This window comes from Pezoporus wallicus, unplaced genomic scaffold, assembly GCF_028554395.1.
Source record: "Pezoporus wallicus isolate ANWC-B61680 ecotype Strahan unplaced genomic scaffold, APGP_CSIRO_Pwel_v1 contig_8188, whole genome shotgun sequence".
Classification (NCBI taxonomy): domain Eukaryota; kingdom Metazoa; phylum Chordata; class Aves; order Psittaciformes; family Psittacidae; genus Pezoporus; species Pezoporus wallicus.
Window position 1 is genome coordinate 1,691,585 of NW_026640104.1, and position 22,501 is coordinate 1,714,085.

At 46.3% G+C, this 22,501-nt stretch overlaps 1 protein-coding gene across 9 annotated transcripts in view; it reads right to left on the bottom strand.

Moving 5' to 3' along the window:
* Window positions 1–22,501, bottom strand: part of TACC2 (transforming acidic coiled-coil containing protein 2) — a 128,198-nt gene that overhangs the window by 93,235 nt on the left and 12,462 nt on the right. For 2 of the 9 annotated variants that reach the window (XM_057417274.1, XM_057417271.1), the window contains exon 1: window positions 6,695–8,522. In XM_057417274.1, the coding sequence (XP_057273257.1) occupies window positions 6,695–8,397 (1,703 nt within the window). In that variant the 5' untranslated portion in view covers window positions 8,398–8,522. Of the gene's footprint in view, window positions 1–6,694; window positions 12,275–21,875; window positions 22,046–22,501 lie in introns of those variants that run through there. The other 7 variants (XM_057417268.1, XM_057417278.1, XM_057417273.1 and 4 more) reach the window with 7 other exon arrangements.

The window sequence follows — 22,501 nt, forward strand, 5'->3', positions numbered from 1 at the left end:
ATACCAAAGATTTTACATAAGCTCTCGAGTGCCTTAAATAAGAAAAGAAGTCTTTATTGATTACACTGTTTGTGTTTCGTTAGCCAAAGGAGCTAGGGAAAACAGGCTGGAAAAGAATAAAAAGCAGCTTGATAAGGTTCAGTCTCACGAAGCAAGTGTTTTCCAGAGCATCCTGTACAAAGAGAAGCCAAGCTGTACAGGTTTGGAAAACACCAGGTAGTGCAGGCTAATGAATCATTTCAATCCTACTTGTCTACCTGCAGCCTGTTTTCCTAATTGGATTTATCAGGTGAAACAAGAAGACACCCCCTCCTTGTTTAAGCAAAGCTGGATAACCGGGAGCACAGTGCTTCTAGGATGGTCTGGGTGCAATAAGATCACAGCATTCTCCCTAGCTGATGTGTTAGAGGCTCGGGTCCAAGTTCTTTGCTGATATCACTGCTCTGGAGCAGAGATTTCAGCCCAGCATTTACTGACTTTTAAGGGTAGGCTGTGGCTGCAGCCTTCTCTCACACAGCTGTTGGAAAGGAATGTACCAAGAGGTGAAGGAAGTAAATGAGTGAAATCAAATGGGGGGACAACTTTGTCTTAGGGCACTTTTGGGCAGCTGGTTATTTTACTGAGGACCACGGGTAAATGGAGCAGGTACCGAACAGGGAAGAGGAAGGGTGAACAAAGAGTTGGTCAGGAAATGCTTAGTCTGGGAGGAGATCCTAAGGACGTTTCAGCAAGAACAACATTAACGTAACATACTGGGGCTGGTTCTTGACAACAGCATGGTGACACTCAGCATGTCACAGGGACCTTGGAATTCAGAACAATTGAGCCTTTTGTTGGAGCAACTAACATTTCTGCTCTTAATGCAGAGCTTCTTATCTGCCAAAGGGAGTCTACGATAAGAATTAAGCTGTCAAGGTGAATGGAGATGAACAGGCCTGAACAGATCCATAAAACAACTGGAATGGAGGTACCTAAATAAGCCCCACTTGTTATTGGCAATGCACATGTGGTCTCCCATGGATCTGAACCAATACTGATAAGTCCGGCTCTAAGGACACCAACATAAAAGACAGCAGGAAGGAAAACAGAACGCAAATGACAAACACTCCAGAGTTCTGGCTCCTCGGACGTGTTTCCAGAGGAGTCTGTTGTGGAGCAGCGCTGGTGTGGTGCAAGATGCCAGGACACAGAGGAACTGGAAGGAAGCCACATCCAAGTCATGGAGAACACGCCTGCGTCTGTAATTGCTGTTCTCAGAGCTGCCCTCGCTGGGTTCAAAGCTGGGGCTGATCCTGCTTTGCATATTCTATTAGAAACAGGGACAGTGGAACTAGGTCCGTGGTATCCGACTTTGAAAGAGGCCAGAAGTTAGAGTTGGAATAGAGAAAATACAGGGATCTGTAGGGTATGCAAAAGCCATTTTGAGAAAATAGCTTATTTGGAAGAAGCCAGGTTGAAAAATGCATCTGGGGAAAGCTGAGCAGAGAAAAAGAAGTAATCTGAAAGTAATTTTTAACTTAATGAGGAAAGAAGACAAAAATTGATGCTAAACTGCCTGGCCAGATATTGGACAAAGCGTTACAGTCCCCATGCTGGATTCCTTTAGCAAATGCCTGTATTTGATTGAATAACTTTAATTTCTTGAGAAACACAGAAGGATGTGTTGAAACAGCAGCTCGTGTATCATCCACCATGTCAATGCCTCCCTCACGAGTAAGTGGCTGTGGTTCTCATGAGTGTTACAGAATGCTTTCAATGCAGCAAGAAGTGTCAGCAATTTGGCAGGACCAGAAATGATTTAATTCTGTACTTTTGTAGAGCAGAGGCATATGCAAATAGAATTAGAAGGTAACCAGCATGGTATCACAGACCTAGTTTTCCATTGGCACGTGCTTTGAGTACAACAGGGTGTACTATCAAATCAGCACTTCATAAATCATGGAATCACCGAATCCCAGCCTGGTTTCTGTTGGAAGGGACCTTAAAGCTCACCCAGTTCCAGCCCCTGCCACGGGCAGGGACCCCTTCCACTAGAGCAGCTTGCTCCAAGCCCCTGTGTCCAACCTGGCCTTGAACACTGCCAGGGATGGGGCAGCCACAGCTGCTTTACGCTAATAGCTTACACTGCATAAAACAGCATCAATTCAGTCAATGGCAGCCCTTAGAGTAGGTGATAAAACTCCCTTTAACTTCTTAGAAAGCCATGTGAGATGTCTGCTGGGTAAGAGTGAAATTATCCTCAATTTACTCTTCCATGAGCAGAAAAGTAACAAAATACCACAGACTTTACACGCGGAGCTCCCCATCCTGTTAATGTAGTCAGGGGCCGCAGGCTGAGCTGCTTGTGCCTCCAAAAGCACAACTGCACTAACTCGCACCTACTGAGGACAGCAGGGACAAGTAAGATGGGAGAGAAATAAAGAGACAGAACTCAGATGCAAAGGGAGAAGGGCAGGAGAGGCAAATAGCCTGATGAATTTTATGCATTCCATTAATGTGTGAATCACCTTCAGCTGTTTTCCCCTTTGTTTTGTGATCCCGAGATGCTGCACACCTGAGTTAATTTGGAAGTTAAAAAAAAGGGGAAATAAAGCTGTATAATCACTGTTTAGGTAACTTTCCTTTTAACTCCAAACTCTTGTTTTCAGACGTTAACAACACACAGCCTTAGTGCTCAAAACCCACTTGACTGAGCTGAAAAGCAGTTCCACATTCCATACCTCATCCAGCAAGGCTGTTAAAATATTTAATACAGTGTTTGTTAAGCAGACCAAAAAGACCAGGTCCGTATTTGCTAAGGAGTGAACATTCTTTTCTGACTTACTGAACTGGCCAATTTTTGATGGCAAGAACAAAGCTTGAAGCAAATCCAAGCGTGCGTGTGGACCCACGTTAGGGATCTTGTCTGACCTATGCACAGCGCATTAGTGCATTAGGCAGAAGCTCTTCCCTGTGAGGGTGCTGAGGCGCTGGCACAGGGTGCCCAGAGAAGCTGTGGTTGCCCCATCCCTGGCAGTGTTCAAGGCCAGGTTGGACACAGGGGCTTGGAGCAAGCTGCTCTAGTGGAAGGTGTCCCTGCCCGTGGCAGGGGTTGGAGCTGGATGAACTTTAAGGTCCCTTCCAACCCAAACCAGTCCAGGATTCAACAGAGTGCCTCCAATACACTGCTATAGCTGGGGAAGGACCCTCCTGGTGTTTCTTGTGGTGCCAAAACTGCTAGGAAACCCTTGTCCCCCAAGCAGCTCGGTGCCACATCCTCCTCTCCCTGTACAGAGTAGCTTTATGTGTCACTGAAATAGTGAGGAGCAGGTCAAGGTACAGACAGGGAATAAGGTTCAAGCACCACAGAACAAGAATGAGCACCTGGATGAGTACAGCTATGAAAGCACTGCATCGTGTGTATTGATTTGCACGGACAGGCAGGAATAAGAATTGCTTGTGCAGCATAAGCTCCAGCAGGTCAGCTTGCTCTGCAGGAGCACCAGAAACTCTACTAATGCCAAATGTGTGCAGTGCCCTCTTGCATGTGAAGGCCATATAGCTTAGCACAGTGAGCACAGCACCTTCTGCTGAGGGTCGCAAGCACCTCACCTTACTGCAGAGTGAGTGCCACTGCTTGCAGCTTGCTTACGGCTCCCTGTGCTCTTCCCTCGCTAGCACACCCAGCCCAAGCCGCCTCTATGAGCATCTCTGCAACACCCAAAGGCCTGTCGATAACCTGAACCTTTTGCCAAGCCAACAGATCAGCGCAGGGTGCGATCTGTTCTATGAACCTTACAGATACACACCTGGGAATGACTTCACAGTCTCCACTTCAAAAAGCTCTCTCAGCACTTTTCCCGAGAGACAATGGCATTCCACATGTACCAGCTGGATGAATTGCAGGAAGTTATCAGGAAACTCAACGCCACCTCGAAACATCCCTGAACATTTGCCATCACTTCCAGTTGTGCTCCGTGATCTGTTCAATACCTGCCATAGCCGTGATGCAAACAGGAGCATTTCAGTGGCATGAAGTGTAAGGACTCCCTGTACATACATTAACCTCTTTTATCGCTCCGTAAGAGAATGAAGATGTATGGGTGTAGACATTACAAAATGAGAAAAGAAATCAAGTCCTTGTCTTCCTTTCTAAGCAAAAGGGAGCAGCTGAATGCCCAACAGTAAGTGGGAAGGATGACATTTTGATGCCCATATGTGGCCATCACAAACACAGGTTTTCAGGCACAGAGTCAATAAAGAGAAATGTCAGGACCATCAAAGAAAGGGTTATTTTTTACTCCTTTTCAGTGCACAACCTCCTTGCCAAAAATAATTGTCCTTTGCACTGAAGGTTAAAGGGAATTTATTGGTTCTGTTCTATTGCCTGCAGACACAAAGGCTCTTCTTATTAATGACCACTGTCCCACTCGTGAAGGAGGTAGGGGCAGGAGTTACCACAGACAGTTCTTGGATCTGCTCTTCATCACAAGATCACCGTCCTCCCAATGGCATAGCCACGAAGGGAAGAAATTCCCCTATTCCCTCTACAAGAAGAAATCCTAACAAGGATTTAGAGTCAGGTTGCACAGCTTCATTCCCTCACCCACCATTCAATGGGGTTCCAATGTGAAAGATCTCATAAGAGATGAAACTATACAGAAGCATTGAAGGGGATAGAAAACAATGCTGAAATAATGCAGAACATGCAATTTCCTTCTTCTAAATAACACATACTTCTTACTGCTATTTATTTTGAGAGCTGGGGAGGATTCATTCCCCCTGGAATTCTTTCCATCAGGCACAAATCCCCCCAGCCTCTCAGAAACACGCATCTTGTTTTGCATGGCTATAGGAATTTATTGTCTGCAAGGATGAGAGGACAATAAACAATTGGAAACCACTCTGCAGCACCAAGTGTTGTGACTGACTGGAGTACACAGGGTATGGAATACAGCTTGAAATTCAACTATACAAACCCAGTTTTAAGCTCAGACCGGTCAGTGTGTTGGACCCACTGAAGAAGACAGGGCAGCCAGCTCAACTAATGCTTTGTATAATATAATAGAATATATATGATGCTCTTTTGTATTATAAATACCTATTCCTTTAAGAAACAAGCCTGATCAAAAGCAGAGACTCCCCTGCACCTCAGAGGGTCCCCACTGTGTAAGTCTACAGTGCTGCAATCACATTTGGCTCTGCCTGCAGCACCTCCCACGTGTGTATGCACACTGGCTATGTGTGACACCCAGAGGAGCAGCTGCCTGTTGATACAAACCCTCACGCTGCAAAAACAGGTGATAATGAATTCCTAAGGCATATGCAAGCATTAAGCAACCACTCCATGGATTGCCAGCAGCTGTTTCAAGAGCCCTGCCCTGCTTGCCGTGGGTATTTATATAAAGGATGATAGCCACCCTGATAGCAAACACATGTGTAGACACATGCACGTACTGCCCTGTAGTCCCTGAAGGCTTCTGAACCAGGCCTGGCCAGTGATTTGGTTGGTAATTTCAAATCTGCCCACTGTGAAGCTTCCCATCATAGAAAGAGAAACAGAAAGGAGCTAGAGAGAAGTAATAGGGTCTAATTTCCTTGTTGGTCCATAGGTAGATCCTTAAAGAGAAAGTCAGAGAGCTGTTCAGACTCCCAACACTTCTAATAGTCTTCTAATACACACTGTGCTCATGCAATTAGGTCGTATTCAGTCTCCATCCCTGATGTAGAACAGGAAGAACCCCCCCATTTTCACAACAGAAACCCTTCAGGTATTTTCACTTAGAAAAGTTTTATCACTTGAACCTTGGAGGAATGTGGCACTGAGATATTTCCCCTCCTTATTCAGCTAATATCATCCATTTTTTTGGTAGTGCTTAGATTCCATCTACACATACCATTCATTGAGGCTGCCTGGAACAGTTTAGGTTTCACTGCACCTTTCTCTCTGCAGTTGTCTCTTAATAGCTGTGGCTGCCTCCTCCTAAAAGGAGGAGAGGGACAGCCTGCAAGAAGGCTGCTGAGGTTACAGAGGAAGCAGTGCTGTGATTAGATAAAGGGGAGTCACCTGCTCTGGCATCAGAATGCTTTGAATTAACTCCGTATCAAACTGAGAATGGAGACAGCCAAGTGAAAACTCACCCAAAAAGTGCCTTAACTTTATTAAAGCAGTTACTGCTAGGTCTGGAAAATAAACACTCAATTACTCATAGGCTCCACAAATCCCTGCTCAGAAGAATTCACATCAGAAACAACTCCATGTCATTAGAAACACTGAATAACACAGGGATCAAAGGCACTGCCAATACAATTATATTATACGGGAGGATAAGAGGGCGGCCTAGACAACTAACTGTGAGTAATTAGGTTGTACTGCAGGCTTGAGTTTAAATACTGCCATCCACCATGTGAATGCTGCAGGTCTCATTTAACTGGGTCACCAAAAACTTTGGCAAAAGCCCACTGACTTAAGGCTAGGCAGTGCCATTTGTTTGCCTAACTTTAGGCTATGAGATGTGAACACTGGGAAGCGTAAGCAAAGCCACACAGGTAAGGGCAAGAATCTGGACCAGCAGATGGAACAGGTAAGGATTGTGCTCCTTGGCTTTTAGGACCCCTCTGCCACCCAGATGATGGGTATCTGCCTTGATAACTGCATCCCCCTCAAGCCCCAGGGTCCTGACAACCATTCCACATAGTAATTTAAAGTAAATACCTTTCAGTAGGTAATCCTGCCGCAGCGGTTTCTTGCAGTTCAGTGAAGTCAAGGTTCTTAGGCTCAGTCAAGGCAAGCGGGGATAGCTTTCTTGTGTCATCCTGAAGTGAGCTTTCATCCTCTGGATTCATCCTGCTCGGCTGATTTTCAGCATCAGTGAGATCTGTGCGTGCAGAACCCTCGCTCTGCTCCATCACAGGAGTGGCTGGGGAGTGATTTTTGTGCAGGTCTGTGTCCTGCTCCTCAGTGCTCGTGTTTATGGCCAAGTCACCTTCACCAGTGACTAACATCCTTGCAGTACCTGTTTCAGGGATGTCTCCAGTTTTTATGTCACCTGCCTTTGTTGTGCTTAGCACCGTGTCACTGTTCTCTTTCACACCTCCCTCAGTTATATCGCTAGGTTCTACTGTAGAGTCAGTTTGCAAGCAATCATCCTGGCTTACTTCGGTTTTGAAGTAATCTATTAACCCATGCACGGTCCCTTTCTCTTCTTGATGTGCATCTTGTGGATTTTCCAACGTTTCCAAGCATTTCCTATTCACTGGATCATCCTGTACCCCCTGCACGTCATTGTGAGACTTACTATCATGCATGAAACTGCTGTGAACGTGGGTCTCCTGATTTCCCCCAGGTGATGCATTCAAATTGCCTGGCAATTTGTCGTGATTGTAAGAGCCTCCCGGGACAAGTGTTGAAGCTGCCATATCAGGGATGCTCTTGGCAACATCCGCATCACCGTACTCGCTTTGCTCCTGCTCGTTTGCCTTAGGATCCTGGCACTGTTCAGTAGGAAGATTTACATCCTCTTCAGATGAAACTGGTTCTGTGTTACGCTCGGTAATAAAGTTATTTCCCTCTGCGGTAGCAGCATCTTTTAAGTCCCTCTTCTGTGCATCGCCTGCCGAGGTGGCAGCTCCAGCGGGTTGTTGCTTACTGTCAGACCATGCAAGGAAGTTCTCAGCTGCTGCCCTACCACATGAAGCTGGTCCTTGCTTCTTTATCCCTAAGCTTATTAGCGATTCGGGATCAGCACCACTCGCACACTCGCCTTCCTCTCCTTCCATCTCGCCGCTCGCTGGACACTCAGTGGCTCGCTCTGGCTTTCGCTGATGTTGCAGAGGGCATTCAGCAGGTGTGCTGCCATCCAACGCAGGGGCCACTTCTAAACACCTACGGGGCTGCTTGTTTTCCTCAGCATCCTGGAGACTTGCCGTAGGCAGCTCTGCCGCTGCGTTTCCTTGTTGCAGAGATTTCCCTTTGCCAGCTCTGCAGGAAGCCTCAGGAGCTAAAGGCAGCTCTTGCCCCTCTGCTTCTGAGGTGCCCTCGGGAGCTCGTTCGCCCACCTTGATTGATCCTGAACGGTTCTCAGCACCGCACACTCCTCCTGTATCCGTGGCCACTGGCCTCTGCTTGAAGCCTGCATGGTTTTCAGGCAGCCGTTGGGGTAACTCAGCACTCAGCGTGCTGTGCACGGTGCTTTTAAATATCTGGCTGATGTGCTGCCTAAAGTCTGGGAAGCTGGAGCCGATGTCCAGAGAGCTGCAAGTCAGAGCCTCATGCTCCCTTCCAGAGCTCCCTGCAGCCTGCTCGCAAGCGCTGAGCTCTGCCCCAGTTATGTTATTATTCTCCTTTGAAAGCTCTTCCATTTCTTCTGAATTCCCAGGTTTCTCTAAGATCTCACCGTGCTTGTCATCTGCCCCCATACTGGATGCAATTTCCTCATTACGGCTTTCTTGTGATGATGAAAGGCTCAGCAGCTTCCCTTCTAGAGCGGGGAGTGCGCGCAGAGACTCTGCTGAACTGTCACTTTGCTGTGCTTTGAAGTTTACCTCGCTTTTTGTTTGGGGGGATTTAATTGCAGAGATTTCTTTCTTCAGCTTCTCAGAATTGAACTGCGATAAGTTTGCAGTCCTCTGCCCCACATTTACAGTCTCTGGCAGGGCTGAACTCCTGTCTCCATCGCCCTGAAAACCTCGGTCTGGAACATCTATTTCATTCACACACCTACCCCCTTCAGAGCTGTCTGGATTTGCTGTGCCTACACTAGGTGAGGGACCTACATGCACAGACACCTGAGAACCTGCATCAATCTCTAGATCAGAATTCCCTTCTAAGGCATTTTGGCATGCTACAACTTCCAGCTCATTATTCAGTGCTCCCCCCCCGATACCACTGGCTGTATGGTTTCCAGGTTGCTGGCCAGGATGGCCGAGTGCAGAGAGGGCTATAAAATCTGCTTGACAAGAACCAGGCTCCTCTGCTGTGTTTTGAAGGCAGCTGGGTTTATACAACTTATCAGTGGGAATTGCTTCCCTGTGTGCCTGCAATGGTGAAGGACATCCCTGTGCCCCTGGTCTTTTATCACCCTTCACATTGCTTGTTGCTGTGGCAGCAGCACTTTCCTCCATGTTTCCATCACTCTGGATGACTCCCCCATCACCAGTAAGAGTCTTTTTGAGGTTCTTTGCCATTGATGGCATTTTCCCTTGAGTTTCTGTACGAGATATTTGAGGATCATTTTTCCCGGGATTATCAGAAGTATGCGCTGGTTCCATACCGCTTGGCAAAGCCTGTGACGTGTTAGTGGCACTTGCTGAATTCCCTGTCCCTGGAAGAGCCTTTATAGCAGCAGCAGCAGCGTGGCTTTCACCACTATTATCCTCTATCCTGCCTGGCTGTTCACTCTTGTCAGATCCTTTAGCAGACGTATCGCTCTGACATGCTGCTTCATGCTGACTAGCTGAGATCAAAGAATGATTACCCTGCTCGGGCTCGTTGGAGTTGTGCTGACTGCAGCAGTTTTCTCCTGCCTTGAGATCAGTTTTGCTTTGCTCATTGCAATCTTGCAAATTAATCATGGCCACACCAGAAATGCTTTGCCCGTGTTCACACATCTCCGACACCGCAGCGCTGCTGTTACCCTTGTCCCTGTCTGTCGCCGTGTCCGGAGTCGCTGGATCTAGCACAGGAGATTCTTTATTAAGGTTGTTTGAAACATCTAGAGGTGTTTCTGGTGTGCTGCTGTGATTATTAAGTTCTAATGGCAATTCAGGGTTTACTGCCCTTTCTTTGTGTTCCTGATCACCTGCTCTTGTGACAGTTGTCAGACTGCTTTGGTGCTGCTGTTGTTCGAGTCCTGGGCTTGAAATCCAGGCACTGTCCTCAGCAGCAGGCACTGACCTCTCCATTTGGTCTGCATGGGGAAGAGCGCTTGGAACATCTGTGTTTTCCTGCAGTTCTCCAACACTGCACTCCAAGGTCTCCAAAGAGCCACATGTGCCACCCTCTGAGGGACAGTAGTTATCACTGACACGGCTGTCACCCCCTTCCTCCATGTGAGGAGTTAGTCCTGAAGTGCCAACATCAGCTTGGGTGGCTTCTGAACAAGCCACTTGCTCCAGCTGAGCTGGCACCAGCACATCCGACTTGCATTTCCCTTTCAGTGCCAAATCTTTGTCCTCCACGAAGCCTTCCCCCACAGCCTGGTGCTTCTCTTGTTGAATACCCTCATTTTCATCACCACCCACAGCACCGCGCTGTGCAGCTGCAGGTCCCTGCTCTGAATCACTGCAAGGCACTGCCGTGATGGGACTGTAGTGCTCTTTGCTGTCTGAAACCCATGAGCTCTCCTTGCCTTGTAGAGCCATGCGGTCCACAGGCCCTGCCAACTCATTTAAGCCCTGGAGCTCGGGTTTGGATTTGGAGTCAGATTCCAACACAGTTTCTCCAGCAAGAGCCTTTTCCCAGGGCTCATCCTGCTTACCCTGCTTAATACGATTGTTCTCAGAGCGGAGGGGCAGTGAACTGCATGCACTGGCTAAACAAACTGTGTCAGTCCCGTTACAGCCTGGCTGGCCTGAAGTTTTGTCTTCTGCCTCAGTGTTAAAGCAATCAAACCCCAGTGGGCATTCCTGCCTTGAAAACTGTGGGGAAGTCCCAGGCTTCTTCTCCGGGCCTGTGGCATCTGTTTTCCCTTTACTCATTTGCTGTTCAGGTTCACAACCAAGAGACTGTGAATTGTCATTGGGTGATTTAAAGCCTAAAGTCAGAGGCTTTGCCACAGCTTCTTCCCCTGGGTCACCTGTTGAAGTCTTCTCACAAAGACCCAGTACTTGAGGATTGTGTCCCAGCAGGGTATTTTCCATGTCCTGGTGGTGGCTACTAACAGGGTTCAACAGTTGCCTTTGTGCCCCACTCGACCCCTCAGGTAATACATTGCTCTCTGTCACGTCTGTTGTGATTTCATCTCTTTCTCCTGTTACACTCGCCTTGCTTTCCTTTTGATGCAGCTCTGTGGATCTGCTCAAAGAAGCGCTTAATGCATATTCTGCCCGCAGTAACCTGTTATCTACCAGGGAATTTTCCGCAGCGGGATTGATAACAAGTTCTGGTTCAGAAAGAGCAGTGCTTTCTCTAGACACAGCCTCAGCTTTTATAATTTCATTGCTGCTGGCTTCATCTTTTGGGCTTTCAGTTGTGATGGCTGAGTTTTGTTCTCCCTCTCGCTGAAATGATAAAGGCAGAATGGAACACTCGGCACTGACAAGCTCGTCCTCCTTTTGAAGCTCTCTTTGACAAGTGGGTTTGTTTTTGTCAGAGGCTGTTTTCACCACTTTGCTCCTCACTGCATCTTGAGAGCCATTTCCAGGCACATATTCCCTCGAAGGCTCTTCAGGCTTTGGTACCAGGAAGACAGGGTTAGGAGGCACCATGAAAGCACAGGCTTCTGATTGCTCCCCTTTGCTTGCAGACAGAGCTGGATTTGCCTCATTCTCCTTAGCTGTGGTTTCAACCCCTATCTGTAGATTACAGACTTCACTGATGCCGGTGAAGCCTTGAGCATTCACAATTGCTCCACATTTTTCACTGTCTGAGCCTCCTGTTGCTGGATAATTTAGGATTAAGGTTTCTTCTTTCATTAGCAGACCCTCCCCACCATCTGGGTTCTGTCTACCTTGCTGCATCACAGCCTGCTGCTGACCTGCTTCCAAACCTCCTCGCTCCTGCTTGGCCTCCTGAGCAGGGATATAATCCCCTGCTTCTGTACCCTGGGGGCATGTGCTGACATGTGGGTCCCTCCTGCCACCCAGTTGCTCGCTCTGCCAGAGCCCTCTTAATTCACTCAGACTCATTTGTGAGGCTCCTTGCATTGCTGTGATTACTGCAGGAGGGCTGGACCCCAGGCTTGGCTTGCTGGGGTCATTCTCACTATTTTCCATACAAGCGGCAGCAATAGTGTCACATTTAGGGCCTCTGTCCATGGATTTGGAAGTTGTTATCCCCTCTTCTTTGTCATTGACTTGACCTGGTGACAGCAGGGCTTCATTGCAGGTTGAGGTTGGTAAAGTATTGCTGCTTGTAAGATGTGTTGTGGCACGTTCTTCAGCACCTGCGAAAGGCACTGAGACAGGCAGACTTCTCTCCCTTGCTCCTGCAGCCTGCTTTAAGCACTGAGAGTCTGTTTGTCCTCCTTGCTCTTGCGAGGCAGTGTTCTCTCCCGTCACCTCTGAAGACACCATGCTTGAATTTGGGTGGGTTAGGTCTTCAGCACTGTAGCTACTGATGCCTTTGTTGCTGATGCTGCCAACAATGGAAATGTTTGTTTCATGTGAATAAAGGAGCAAAGACTATGAAGCAAAGAGTAAGAACAATCTGTGCCACTGATGTTTCAAAGCCATGCAGTACATGCGCTGAGAAGCTGATAATCTGCTTGCAGGAGCTAAACCATCAGACACACATTACAGTGATTTAAATGCTCATACACTGAAAAATATGTCTCAAATCCACGATGCTCATGGCATGCATGTCAACCATCCCAAACTCTTAGTTAAGTGAAGGGAGAGGGGACACACATCTAACAGAGTAAGGGGACTACATGGAAAAAAGGCTGGAAAAAACACCAGTACCTCAACGAAAGGTTTATATATTCTGCCTCTATGAAACTGCCTTATGCAAAGCTGAAGGCCGTACAACCCACAGTAACTGCTGCAATTGGGCTCTACTTTTATTGTGTAGCAGATTAGGGCCCATCTGCTGAATGTTTTCTCCAACTAATGAGCACAGTTGAGGTCAAAGTTCTCACCCTGCCAACTGAAGACGTTGCCATACAATGACACACACCCTATGAGGTCATTTTATTGCAGGGTTTGATTGCAGTGCATATAAGCTATAGTGTATATAGCTATTTGTATGATCTCCTTCTCCACCCCATTAAAGATAAGAGAGGGAAAAAACGGCAGCAGAGATGATGGGGGTGCACTAACTGCAAGAAGGAGAAGTTATGTTAATGTTTTCCACGTGCACTGTATGGACACCAAGGTTTGGAGGTGATGAAACGGGTTACCCTTGTTCTCTGCCTCACCTCCCCTGGGAAGCCTGGGCATGTTTTCACCACCTTAGCGAACATGGAGTGAAATATCAACTCAAAACTGGTGTAGAATTGCACCTAGGAGCACGGAGCATCATTTACTTGAGGTAATAAATCTCTCCCACATACACCCAACAACCAACCAAAGCAAGACACACAGACAAGAGACTGCCAAATGCCTGGAGGTCAGTGGGATGGCAGCACACTCTAGCTCCATAGCTGCACAGGGAGAGGTGGTTCATCATCATCATCATCATCATCATCATCATCATCATCATCATCATCATCATCGGAGCTTAGCCACAGCTTAGCAGGAACAGCCTGTGTTGCAGATACACAAAGTACCCTACAAACTGGAGCTATCAAAGATGCTTAAAACCCCTTCTGGAAGCATAGAGTGGGTTTTAAGTCATCTCCAGAAATCTGGGAAGCCTTTCTCTGCCCAAGTTTTACACACAAAGTACTTGCTGGAGGTGAAGTGAGTTAGTGACGGGCTCTCATGTCCCTGCAGTTCGGTGTTTAACCCTTCAGTGATTGTTGAGGCAGCACCAGAGCCCCTTGCTCTGGCGCTCTGCTACAGCACACAAAATACACTTCCAGGAGGGTCAGAACCCCTCTTTATATTGAGGACTGCCCAAAGCAATGAACAATTTCTTTATGAATGTAAAATGGACCTTGAATCTATCTTAGATCCTAAAACCCTTCTGCAGAGTCACTGCAGTGGAAAATAAACTCATCTTTAAAGAGCTATTGAAATTTGCCTATGTTAAGGATAAGCCTCAAATCTAAGGTAAAATGTCTAAATCATACAATTCATACTGTAAGTTTTCCATATTATAAGTATTTGTATCTCAGGGGAGACCTTAGAGCAGCTCCAGTGCCTAAAGGGGCTGCAGGAAACCTGAAGGGGGGCTTTGGACAAGGGCCTGTAGGGACAGGCCAAGGGGAATGGCTTTAACCTGGCAGAGGGGAGACTGAGATGAACTCTTAGGCAGAAGCTCTTCCCTGTGAGGGTGCTGAGGCGCTGGCACAGGGTGCCCAGAGAAGCTGTGGCTGCCCCATCCCTGGCAGTGTTCAAGGCCAGGTTGGACACAGGGGCTTGGAGCAAGCTGCTCTAGTGGAAGGTGTCCCTGCCCGTGGCAGGGGTTGGAGCTGGATGAGCTTTAAGGTCCCCTGTCTAATGCCATTCTGGTAGCAACAATGTGAAGAGTCATAGTAGTAAACCTGTGATTTAGCAGGTTCAAGTGCTGGTGACAATCCTAGGAACTATTCAGCATTATGGATCGACTGAGTATTTTTTTCTGGAGCTGGATAATGCTGAAATCTGATTCATTTTACTCAGGAGTCGATGAAGGAATTGGGACAACTTTGTAATGAATATATGCTGAATAGAATGAAAGTGACAGTGCTGTGACAGCAGCTTAAGATATCACTTTCAGAATGAAGTAGTACATATTCATCATCCGCGCTACTGGAGCTTGCTTCAATGTTTTATTCAGGACAGAGTATAGAATTGAAAGATTTGAGTTTTCATTCATAATAAGATACGTCCAGACTGACCTGTTTGGATATCTCCTTCTGATGTAGGTAACAAGGAAAACTACACAAAGGACATAGCCTGATTTTCCTTTCCATTTTCTGTAATCTCGCTTTTCTGTCTCAAGACACTGCTGGGGTTAGACCAACATCTGTTGGGAATGGCTTAAGCACATTGATCCTGCTTTAGGGCAGAAGGATGGAGTAGATGACCTCCCAAGGTCACACTGAGTCCCATTATCGTCCACTGTTTTCTAAAGGGAATAAAACTACAGGGAAATGACACCACATGCTGGAAATAATTCCCCTGAGGAAATCCCAATCTACATGAAAATATAGCAGCAATCAATAGTTACCTGCAGGGAGCATATATTTTCAGACAACCCATTCAATACAAGCAATATAAAGCTGTGACCCTAAAAGTTCTGCTTCTCTAAACACAGGACAATAAAACGTGTTCTGCTTTGTGGTTACTTGATCCTTTTTGTTTGCAATCTGAGTAAGTCTGAGATTATTGAGGGGAAAATTCATTCTTATTTAAAACAAACCATGCAAACAGCAAAGCATGAAAGAACATCAGAGTTTCTCATAACTCATGTGCAGAAGGAGGGCAGAAAGAGTCATTTTGCCAGGAATAATTACTGCTCATAGGTGATGATATGTTTAAAACAAAAGAAAAAGCAGACACACAAAGACCTACGTGCACGTGTAACTGAGATATGCAGGTGTCCCACTGCTCCCAAGTATCATCAAAGGGAACTTTTCCCTTGTCTTAGAGCTTAAGCATACAATTAAGCATTTGCAGGTTCAAGGCCCTAGCCATATGAATGCTAGCCTTCCACTTACAACATCAAATAACAATAGTTAAAGCCTAATATGCCTAAAACATTTGCTTTGAATGAATAATTACTGAGAAATTGCTCCTGCAGCAGCACATTGCAAATGTTATAATGAGTTTTTAATACCCGTCCTTAACCTCTTCCACCTTCACAACATACTGTGGCAAGTCTGAATTAACCTCCAACAGTTTAAGAGTACTGCCCAGTCACTAAGGTGTTTATTAGGACAGCGCTGCCTGGTTTGTGTTTAGGGTGTGAAGCTGTAAAGGATGTTAAGAAATCGATGACTTAAATAGATCTTAACTGATTAAGAGCAATACCCAATCTACCAGCCAGTAACACTTGGAATCACATTGCTCTGTTTTGCAACCCACAACAAAAACTAAGGGGACAAAAGACAAAAGCAGCAGAAGGCAGCAAAGCTGTCTGGCATTTGCTGTCTGAGGGGGGCTGTGGAGGGGTAGGGATGCTCAAATACATTACATCTATTTGATAAACAACGAGAAATGTTGATCTAGCAACAAAAAATCATAGATAATTCAGATTTTCCCTTTCTTATGCCTTTGCTCCCCTCTAAACCACGCAGCAGTTGTTGAAAGGACAGGCAGCCTTTCAACCCAGTCACACTTGGGAGGGAAAAACACCAAGTGCTGAAGCCTGTGAAACCCAGAGGTCACATACGGTTGCCATCCACACTGATGTAACTCAGAGCCTGAGCGATTGTATTCCCAGGAGTGTTAAGAGCCTGAAATCTGAGGATGAATTTAGAAAGCACTAAAGGGCACCAATGCACAGGCAGCTCTGCGGCCATGGCACATGTACAGCTGCTTCTCAAGTGTTCCTGCTCTGCTTCCCCCGACACACGAGAGATCAGCGCCCACATTTGGAGTTTACACACTGTGCTAGAGGGCTTGAGTTAAAGAACCCTGCGTTTCAATCCGTCCCTAAGAGGTACTGCAAGTTAATGAGGAGCATGGAAATCACTTCCACATTCCCTTTAATAATAATAAGGAAGAAGTCAAGAGTTTCAGAGGCAGAGCAAGTCGCTATTTGAACTCTTCAGTGTAAACAGCCACATGAGAAATCCATCACGGCCAAAGGGCTGCTAACAGCAGCCAGCTTCCCCCACCCTCCCCGTACATCTAAGCTTTCAGGAAAAAGTGAAGCAGGAATAATGATCCCTATGATCCCCCTGGGAACTGCCCTTCCCTTCCCTCCCTACCCCCCCCAGCCACTTTTCACCTCCTTGTTCCATCCCAAATGCAGGGCCTGCAGTATTTTAAGCATCCCAACTGAATGATTCTAACGCTAAGAAAGCCAGGCTGAACTACTGCTGCAGCGAGCAAACAGGGGCCCACCATAGGATCGTAGAATGGTCTGGGTTGGAAAGGACCTTAACATCATCTAGTTCCAACCCCCCCAGCCACTAATCTTCAGTTCCAGTTCCACAGCCGGCTCCTGGTCTCCATCTAAGATATCCGGACAGTCAGCAGGAAGCATGGCACTCAATGGATGGTCCTGCAGGATGCAGTGGTTCTGTGAGTCCCACAGGATCTAAGCACAGCATTCCGGATGGGAGAGCAGCCAAATCCATCCAAGAACAGTGCTTATTCCCTGGACTACTTTTATCCTGCTTCTTCCTAAACCTGCTGGAAAGGCCTCTCTGGGGTGGAGTTGTCCAGCTATGGATTCCCCAGTTTTCCTCTATGTGCCCCAGGATAAGGGATGGTGACGTCCCATGCAGATGCCATGCACAGCCTGAGCCTTGCTGACTATTCTACTTCTTCAGCACTTTGTTTCATATGAGAAGTTGCCAGGTAGATAACTGTTGATGGTGTTGCTTATCAGCCTGAAGGACTAATGAGGTAAGAACAGGTAAAAAAATGGACTGAAACAGAGTGTTTTAAAATAAAAATGACAGATATTTTAAATTCTAAATCATAAGAACTTAAAAGTGACTGAAACAATTGCTGGGAATCTGTGGAGGGTGGAAAAAAAGCCACCCAGAAGACCAGAAGAAAGCAATCACGGTAGTTTTCCACACAGAGATAGTCCATCCTAATGACGGGTCATAGGCTCCTAAGACTGTAAGAGTTCACGTCAGGGTGGAAAAGGCACAATTCAGAGCAGCATGAGGGAGGGAGTTAAAAATAAACAGCCTGGAATGGGAAACTTCAAAGATTTTCCGTTTATTGTCTTTGTTTCTATTTTGGCAGGACATAAGATAGAAGCCACCCAAAGCAGATGTGTGCCAGCAGTTTCAGGAGTAAGGCTACATAAAGAGTAATTGCCTGAGCTCCTGTCCATCTAATATGCTTCCTGGAACAGGAATCTGATGGATCTCTTCGAGCTGACTCACCCATGTAACATTCCTCTCACGCAAGTCATGGTTTTGCATGGGGAAGTGTGAAGTTCTTTTAGCCAGCTACAACACGAGACTAAAGGTTCTCGGTACTCACGCTTTGAAAAGGAATAAAAAAATGCCATTTTTGAGCAATGCATTAAAAATAAAAGACAAATTAGTTATAGAACATTATAGTGTCACAGAACCCCAGACTGGTTTGTGTTGGAAGGGCCCTCAAAGCTCATCCAGTTCCAACTCCTGCCATGGGCAGGGACACCTTCCACTAGAGCAGCTTGCTCCAAGCCCCTGTGTCCAACCTGGCCTTGAACACTGCCAGGGATGGGGCAGCCACAGCTTCTCTGGGCACCCTGTGCCAGGGCCTCAGCACCCTCACAGGGAAGAGCTTCTGCCTAAGAGCTCATCTCAGTCTCCCCTCTGGCAGGTTAAAGCCATTCCCCTTGGCCTGTCCCTACAGGCCCCTGTCCCAAGCCCCTCTCCAGGTTTCCTGCAGCCCCTTTAGGCACTGGAGCTGCTCTCAGGTCTCCCCTTCAGGAGCCTTCTCTTCTCCAGGCTGCCCCAGCCCAGCTCTCTCAGCCTGGCCCCAGAGCAGAGCTGCTCCAGCCCTCGCAGCATCTCCACGGCCTCCTCTGGCCTCGCTCCAACAGCTCCACGTCTAAAAATGACTGTGCTAATGTAACGAATGCACAAATGCTAAAGCAAGACTGCACTTGCTGCAGCCAAACCACAGATACTCAAACCCCAAGATAAGAGACCCCACCCCACAGTCTCTGTTACTACCCTGACCCATTCTAACATCCGTCTGGGCAGTGTAATGTGCTGGGTGGGTGACAGATGCACTCAGTCCCATTGTTTCAAACCACATCAATGTGCAAGTACTTCTTCAGTCAACACAGTCTTCCAAAAGGCCCCATGCAAGTATTGCTGATGCTGATGGAAACCATCACACCCCACACCTCAGCTCCAGCATCTGTTATCTTTCTGTTTGTGCTTACTGCTCCTACACCTGCTTATAGCTGGATCCTGGACTCGTGCCTCTACTAAACTCCAGACCCCCAGAGAGAAAGTTATCTGGCCCAGTTCCTTCTCAGACAGCATCTGGCTTCAGATCAGACTCTATTAACCAGTTATCTCTACCATCACTGCAGCAGGAAGAAGAGAGATACTTGCTACTTGGAGATTAAGGAATAACTGTTTTGGAAAGCTGTTGTTCTGAGCCCTCCATTATGCTAAATTACACACTATTCCTTTATGAGGAATAGCTGGTTTTGGAAAAGAATATCATGGAATCAATAATTTGAGGGTTAAATTCTGCTGCACCAAAGTCACCAAACAAACAAAAGAAGGGATCTTGCTTGTAAGTTTAGTACACGTTATAAGTTTAGTACACATTTAGAGGATTTCTGTGTTCTCAAAGGGGACTCCACCAGAGGACAGGCTATTCCTTGTTGTGTTAAGAGCCATCGTGTGGTCTTCAGCCAAGACCTTGTAGTTCTGTTTCTCACAGTGGCCATTTTCGCTGGCCCCCAGGATGAAGATACAAAGGTCCACCCATACAAAGACACAAGGCAGATGAGCAGTTCTACAAGTCTCAAGTCAAATATTCGGGTGATGAGGCTCTGAGACGTTTGCCATCTCCTTCTAGTACTGACAGTGATACAGGTCTGTCTGTGGGCTGCATTAAATGGTTACCCATATCTGAGTAACTAGAGAAGCGTGAAGCTGACACTTTCTCCTTCACACCACCAGAAAACCCAACAGTTTCATCCCTCTTCTTTCCTAGCTGTGCCTGCACACACATCTCATCAAGGACTGTTTTCACCAGATGGCTGGGTGAGAGCAACAGAGTCCTGCTGCATGGATGAACACAGCTTCATTCCTGGCTGCCTGATACCATTTTGACACCTATTTCTTTCTTGGAGGCAGTAGAGGAAGGGTGACCAGTTGCTGACTGGGGTAAACCAAACTGCTCTTCCCAAACTTCCCTCCTTGATGTTATATGTTTTGAACTTTAGAAATGAACCAAATATTATAGGAGTGATGCAGAGCTATTTCCTCAGGCTCTGAGGCTGGTCCCTGCTGGTTTTGTATACCTGAGTTCCTTACGTTTCCACAGATGAGTGGAGAAGGAATGTCAGAAGGTTTAAGTCTCTGCATGCATCTTGCTGCTTTCTGGCAACATCTTAGCATCTCTTACTCTTACTACACAGTGCCCATCGTGTCCCTACCAGTCTTCTGGTAGGAGTTAGAAAGGTCTTTATGGGCATCTATTGGAGAAAGTTGTGTATAGATCTTCCTTGAAATACAGACAAGCAAGTAACTGTACAGAGATGCTTCCTGAGAAATGGGGAAAAAACACACAATTTCAGCCCCCAGAGGTGAGTTCTGCTGTTTCATTCACAGGACAGGAGGCAGGTCCCAACAGATGGCATGAACACTGCGTTAGGTGGATGCTGGAACTAATGCTGTCAGTGAGAGGGTGTATGGGTGTTGCAGTTCTAAGAACACAGTTTAATACCTGTCATTTTGTAGCTTCACAAACAACTCTAATTTGCAGGAATGTTACTCATGATAGGCCCACTATACAATTCAGCCATTAATAATAGTCATTATTTTACCCCTTCCCATTATATAACCTGCATACTGAGAAGAATAGCAGAAAATGACTATTTTACTGTCACAAATCAGAATGCATCACATTTGAAGTAGCTTACAAGAAATGTATATTTTCTTCAGCTAGGACAGCATGGTTATGCACCATTACACACCCATACAATAGTTTATGCCCAATACCATTGAGAGAAACTAGAAACTGGAGGATACATCTAGCATTTATCAACTGAATTAAGGGAGGGAAGGCAATACTAGAAGGGACCCACGATGATCCAACTGCCTGACCGTGTCAAGGCTACCAAAAGCCTAACCATGCTTTTAAGGGCATTGTTCAAATGTCTCTTTAAATACCGGCAGGCTTGGAGCATGGACCACCTCTCTAGGAAGCCTATTCCAGCGGTCAACCACCTTCTTGGTAAAGACATTCTTAATCGTCATAATTTCTTATAAAAAAGGTGGTAGAAGAGTTTATTGCCTGGGATAGCATTAACTTACAAGCATTTGAAGTATTTTTCTTAGCTACCATTTTTCTGGTTGTTCAGTTATCAAGTTTACATCTTTCAGGGGCAGTGGCAACCAGAAATGGTACCCAGGAAGCAGGAAAAGGCCCAGATCACACATACTCCACTTGAAAAGGATTCAGCAAATCCTTCTGCAGTGAAGTCTCCAATCTGACAGAAACCTGTGAAAACAGCCTAAAAATCCTATATATTTATCAGCAAGTTACCGCTATTCCTTCTAAGTTGTGTTTATTATTTAATCCCAGGTAACACTCATTATCTGGAACGTATTCACCCTTCTGTTAAAATCATGTTAGAATTAGACAATCCACTTGCAGCAGATGGAAACCCAGGTAGCATGGAAAAATCCAAGCATTCAAGTATTAATGCTTCAGAGAAAATACTCCCTTTGGGATGTTTAACACAATCCAGATCATGTTACCTTCTGCCGTCCTTAACAGCACTGAAGAATAACTTAACTCTGAAAGTAGTCCCATGTATTTAATCGGGTGAATTTTAAGGCATTTTAAGGAGTGCAATGCTAATAAACATTAGCTGGGTTGGTACCTTTTGGTAGGTTGGTTATACAGAGCTGAGCATGCATTTCACAGCGGTTACAATTACACCTTACTTCACAATTATATATGACTACATAAGACTCTCCAGTGTTTGTCTCAGAGGAGAGTTTATTAGTGTGAGCAGAGGCATAGAAAGCTTAGGTCAAGGGTTACTACGACAGCTGGAGCCTTGTTTATAGATACACAGTTAAGGCAAGGAAGTGGGTTTAGTAACCAGTAAGCAGTCTTGTTTTGTCAGGTTATTTTGAAGGCTGTGACGCCACCATCCATCAGGATGATAGAGCTTGAAAATCACCTACACAAGAACAGAACAGAACAAACAGCCCCCAGCCATCAACAGCAGCAGTGCTTCAATTCTATTCACAGGGTGAAACTTCTTGTCTTACCTTGTAGGCCTTGGAATTGATGGAGATACGCTCTCAGCCAGCTGCACAGCAGCTGGAAGATCTGAGGTGTCCTGACCTCCAGGTCTTTCAGGGCTCTTTTCCTGAGGGCTCCTTTTTAAACCATGTCCATTCCCAGGAGGCTGGCCTAGTTCTGAGTCTTGTGGAGCACCCTAGGATGAGAAAAAGAACAATTTAAACAGCTACTGCTGGTTTGGAGAGTACAAAAGTGTTTGTTCTGCCCATTGATGGACAACCTCTGGGGAAGTTTTCATTACTTTGATGGAACTTGCAGGTTCCAAAGCCAAGCCGTTTTTTTACTGAATGACAGAAAAACAGAAGGAAGTGGTTGAGCCAAAAATAAGCACTAGGAAAAGAAGAAGGAGAGAAGAATGCAACAATTGTTCTGAAGCAGCCAGCGCCTTTACTGACCCAAGGAGGGTATCGTCTTCTCTTTTTCCAAGCCTGGCAAATGCTTCCTTGCTAAGCAAGTTTAAAATGAGAAAGGATGGAAACAGCTCATGAACTTTGTCCCTCATAATATCAGCAGTATCTTTGGAGTCAAGTTAAAGTCAATGTCGGTCAAGACCCAGCACTTGAATCCAAGTCCAGATTCTTCCCCTCCCACT